Raw genomic sequence first — 5,124 nt, 5'->3', positions numbered from 1 at the left:
ATCGAAACATGAAAAAATGAAAAAAAAAATCAAAATTTGAATTAAAAAATTGCCACCAGTCGTATTCTGGTCTGCTGAAGCTCTGTGCAACAAGAAGAACAATTTCAAGGCAGCTATGCAGATGCTCCTCACAAACCAATGAAAGCCCTCCAGAGGTCCGTGAACCAATAATCGGTAGCTAAAGAGCAAACACCACGAGTCCCTATCGAATTGGGTTTTCTCTCCACTCACCTACCAACTCTCTGCTCCTCTGCTCCGCTCCTCCTTCCACTCAAAACCCCAAAAAACCAAAACCTTTTTCGAGATTCACCCCAAAAATGGCTCTGGTCACCCCCACCACTTTTGGGTTCAGCAATCTGCTGGAAACCTTCACGGTGAACGTGCAGAGAGCAGAAAACCGGCCGCTGAACGTGCCGCTGACTGCACCGTTCACGATTGCGACTTCGCGTCTGGAGAGGGTGGAGAATGTGGCCGTGCGGGTTGAGTTGAGTAACGGGTGCGTGGGGTGGGGTGAAACTCCGATCTTGCCCTTTGTGACTGCAGAGGATCAGCAGACAGCCATGGTTAAGGCTAAGGAGGCCTGCGAGTTCTTGCTTCGCAGTCCGGCGATGACGTTGGGTTCGGTTTTGGGGGAGATTGGTGGGATTCTTCCTGGATATGAATTTGCTTCTGTGAGTATGAGTGGAAAGATTACTTTTTAACGCTTACATGATTGGGTTTTACTTTTTTTTTACTGTGATATTGGATAAATTTGCAGTTAAATTTAGCTGGAATTTGGTTATAGATATCTTATCTTTTGTTTGTTTGCTGAGAAAATGTAGGGAAAATGTATAGAGGAAGTGAGAGTAGTTGTTAGAGTGAATGGTTTTCCCGGGAAAGTCCTTAACTGAGTTGAGTGTGCCTAGTGGGAGCAAGTTTTTCCTTTGCTTTGAGAACTGTCTTTTTTATTGGCTTTGTACAAAATTTCGTTTGCTTACGTCAGCTTTTTTATTGGCTTTTCGATCGTGATCACGCGAATCTTATGCAGTTGTTAGAGTGAAGGGTTCATTTGTTGGTTTTGGTGTTTGAGTATTGTATTTTGATTGGATGTGGTGGTTTTGTGAGTTGAACAATTTTTGTGTTGAATTTAGTTGGAATTTGGGTATAAAGATCTTATCTTTTGTTTGCTTGCTGAGAAAATGTAGGGAAAAGAATAGAGGAAATGGGAGTAGTGTTAGAGTGATGGTTTTTCCGTGGAAAGTTCACATTTTGCACCCCAACTTGTAACATTTAGGCTTAACTGAGTTGAGTGTGATTAGTATGAGCAAGTTTAGGCTTTGTACAAAACTTGGTTTTCTCAAGTCAAGCATTTTGTTTGGATTTTCGATCCTGATCACACGAATCATATGCAATTATTGATGAAAATCAGCAGAACTACTTGTTTGGCAATTTGATATCTTTATGTATAGCATTATTAAGGGTTTTCGAAATCTTATATGTTGGTATTTCAATTCAAGGTTAGGGCAGGAGTTGAGATGGCAATTATCGATGCAGTTTCTATGAGTATCGGTGTCCCTTTGTGGAGACTATTTGGTGGAGCTTCAAACACAGTAATTACTGATATAACAGTTAAGCTCTTCTTCAAGTAACTCTGGCAACTAAAATTTGCTTTATACAGTGAAATGTGGACTGAACTTTATATGTGCAGATTCCGATTGTTTCTGCAGCTGAAGCTGCTAAATTAGCTTCAAAGTACCGTGAACAAGGATTTAAGACCTTAAAGCTTAAGGTGGGAAAGAATTTGAATTCAGACATAGAAGTCCTTCAAGCTATACGTGATGTTCACCCTGATTGCTATTTTATCTTGGATGCTAACGAAGGATATAACTCTGATGAAGCTATCCAAGTTCTTGAAAAATTACATGGTAAATGATGCAGAGAAGTGAAGTTACTATTATTAGCATGTGTGTCTGCAAACAGAATATTGATTCCCCTTAGAAAAGTAAAAAAAACTCTGAAAAACCCTATGAATGAGTTTCTGAAATATTTTCTTGTTTTTTTACTTTCAGAGGTGGGAGTGAGTCCTCTTCTCTTCGAACAACCGGTTCATAGAGATGATTGGAAAGGCCTTGGAAATGTTTACCGCGTTGCGAAAGACAAATATGGAGTATCAGTTGCAGCTGATGAGAGCTGTCGAAGTTTGGCTGATGTTAAGAAAATAGTGGAAGAAAATCTTGCTGATGTAATTAATATTAAACTTGCTAAAGTTGGGGTTGTTCGAGCCCTTGAAATCATCGAGGTAGCGAAGGCAGCGGGATTGGATCTGATGATTGGTGGTATGGTCGAGACTAGACTGGCCATGGGTTTTGCTGGCCATCTTGCTGCTGGCATGGGGTGCTTTAAGTAAATATCATTTTCCTTTCCATAAAAGATAAAATTGTTTGCATTTCCTGCTGGTTTTGTTAGTTTCCTGAAATTCTTTCGCTTTCTATTTCCACATCCATCAGTAAGTGTTTGCATTCTGCACAGGTTTGTTGACCTAGACACGCCCCTGCTGCTATCAGAAGATCCGGTTCTGGAGGGTTACGAAGGTATTGCGATTTCTCTGTAACTTCAAGGCATTTTGCCATCCGTTGGTTTATGCTTATCATCGAGCCCTTGGTTATCTTTTTTCATTTTGTGGCTAGTTTCGGGTGCGGTTTATAAGTTCAGAAATGCCAGAGGCCATGGTGGATTTCTGCACTGGGACAATATTGCTTGGTAAGTCGTAAAATCTTTGCCATCTGATTCTTTCTCTAACTCTCAGTCGGGGAAATGTTATCGCAAATGTAACTAACAAAGAGTTCATTGTTATATCCTTTGTCGCTCTAACCATGTAGAGTTATCTGCAGAGACGAAGCTTGGAACCCAACATTTTAAACTCCGAGCAGCGTTTGAGGGGTGGAAAACAGCTCCCAGGGATGGAGCTTTTCAAATGCTGTTGTTTGTTCTCAAGATGAAACATTTGAATTCGTAGATCAGAATAGCATTCGGCATTGCAAATTTCCACGCTATAGCTTTTAGCTGATTAGTCTGTGTAAGTAGGCAATGTGGATCCATTTTTCAGTCTTTTTGCCCCTCTCTATTTTTTAGAACTTCCATTCGTCAAGTCTTGTTGTACCTTGCGTAGTCTATCCGATTAGATATCGGTCTTGAATTATGTATGTCAGTGTCCGGAAGGAATACTACTACTGTCGTGATTGCGAAGAGAACTTTGAATCTGAATAACAATACTTGTACTATTTGAAGAACGTCAATGACGTATTTTCGGTTTATTTTCTACAATTGAAGAGTACATGAAGTTTGGTAGGCTGTTTGGTAGAGGAACCAGAGGCTTCTGCAGCACAAGAACATGAATCATTGAAGGAGCACTTCAATGGATAATGATGCTTCCTCAATTCCAAATCCCATGTACATGAGATTTTACAATGAAAAAATGCAACACGCAAAACGAGGCGACTCTGTGCAAGCAGAAAGAGTCGAATCCTAGCGCACGAAAAACGAGATGGACTTCGTGCTCCCAAGATGGTGTGTATTCCACTCATAGAAACAAGGCAGGCTCTGTGCATGCACGGAAAACGAGGTGGATTTCGCGTACGAACAAATGCGGCACACAATACGAGATATGCTTTGTGTATGCTAAACGAGGCGAACCCGGGTGCATAGAAAATGAGGTAGTCTCCGCTCACGAAAAGATGAACTTCTATCAAGCTAAACGAGGTGGTCTCGGTGCAGAAAAAATGCAACTTGCAAAATGAGATGCACTCTGCGCAAGTAAATTAAGGCGGGCTCCACTCACAGAAAACGAGACGGGCTCGGAGCACGGAAAACGAGATATACTTTTGGCATGCAAAACGAGACGAGCTCAACGCATGAAAAAATTGGCACACAAAACTATGCAAACTCGGGCGCACGGGTCAACTATTGTTGCCTGCACGATGCATTGGTTCCTGATGTGGAGCTTATATAAGCGGCTATCAATATGGAGTAGGTTTAGTTTTAATCTCACGGTTAACTATTGTTACCCGTTCAAACCAATTGTGTCGGGGTAGGCATTTATAGGGGGTAGAGTTTAGTTTTAATCTGATGTGTCAACCATAGTTTGTTGTACAATCCATAAATGTCAAGGGTAGGGCATTTGTAGGGGGTAGGTTTAGTTTTAATCTCACAGGTCGACCGTTGTTGCCCGCACGAAGCATGGGTGTCAGGGGTGGACATTTATAAGCCTCTACCATTAGGGGGTAGGGTTTCATTTTAATCTCAAGGGTCAACTAAGGTTGCTTAGACGAAGCATTGTTGCCAAGGGTGGGGCATTTATAAGCCGCTATCAACCATGATAGAATTCACACTAAAGTCGTAACTTTTAATATAGTAATCCCTTCTTTAAAAAAAAAAAAAAAAGTATATATATATATATTTCTAAGGGCATCCACTGCTTCCTTAAACCTCATGGGCCTCCATTGCTTCTGTTGCGCCTTAGGCCTTCCCAATGGCATAAATTTGGATTTGGGCGTGAGTTTGGGCTGCGTCCCTCTAAGCCTAAATCATTAATTTTATTTTATTTTTGTTAAATTTTCGTTTTTCCCATACCACAACACCAAACTATCATCTTCATGTTCTACAAAATGTATTTTCAGTGAAAATTTTCTTATAATCCTTGTCAAAAAACTCGAAAGTAAGGATATAAATCTAAATCTAAATAATGTAACGTAGGAAGAAAAGAATTCAATGGAAAAAGAAAAAAGGAGAAAAAAAAAAAAAAAGGATACGATCGGTAGTCCTCCTTGAGGTGTGTCGCTATAACCTTAGCTAGCTTCATATCGATCCCCCTTTTCAATTTTTTTTTTTTTTTTGTTAATTTTTCTTTTATTCTATTTTTTTGTTTTAAATTTATTAGTATTAAGTGAATGAGAAAGGATTCGAAACTATTACAATAACTTAGAGGAAGAAGTTCAAACTCGGAACGCATATTGAAAACATAACACCCTGTCCATTAGGATGTTGGACCGCATGCAATTTTTTTTTTATTTCTCTTACCATAACAACAACTATCATATTTATGTTCTTCGAAATATATTTTTTCGTGTAAAATATATTATAATTCAT

General features: G+C 39.7%; 1 protein-coding gene across 1 annotated transcript; it reads left to right on the top strand.

Moving 5' to 3' along the window:
* On the top strand, window positions 1-3,275 carry LOC103438023 (L-Ala-D/L-amino acid epimerase-like). Its single transcript, XM_008376561.4, has 7 exons — window positions 1-671; window positions 1,497-1,607; window positions 1,688-1,904; window positions 2,049-2,382; window positions 2,509-2,570; window positions 2,667-2,739; window positions 2,871-3,275. Coding segments are annotated over exons 1-7 (1,152 nt in total). The 5' UTR covers window positions 1-317; the 3' UTR covers window positions 2,872-3,275.
* The last annotated feature ends 1,849 nt before the right edge of the window (window positions 3,276-5,124 follow it).

This window comes from Malus domestica, chromosome 06 (assembly GCF_042453785.1).
Source record: "Malus domestica chromosome 06, GDT2T_hap1".
Classification (NCBI taxonomy): domain Eukaryota; kingdom Viridiplantae; phylum Streptophyta; class Magnoliopsida; order Rosales; family Rosaceae; genus Malus; species Malus domestica.
This window is presented reverse-complemented; position numbering and strand designations above follow the sequence as displayed.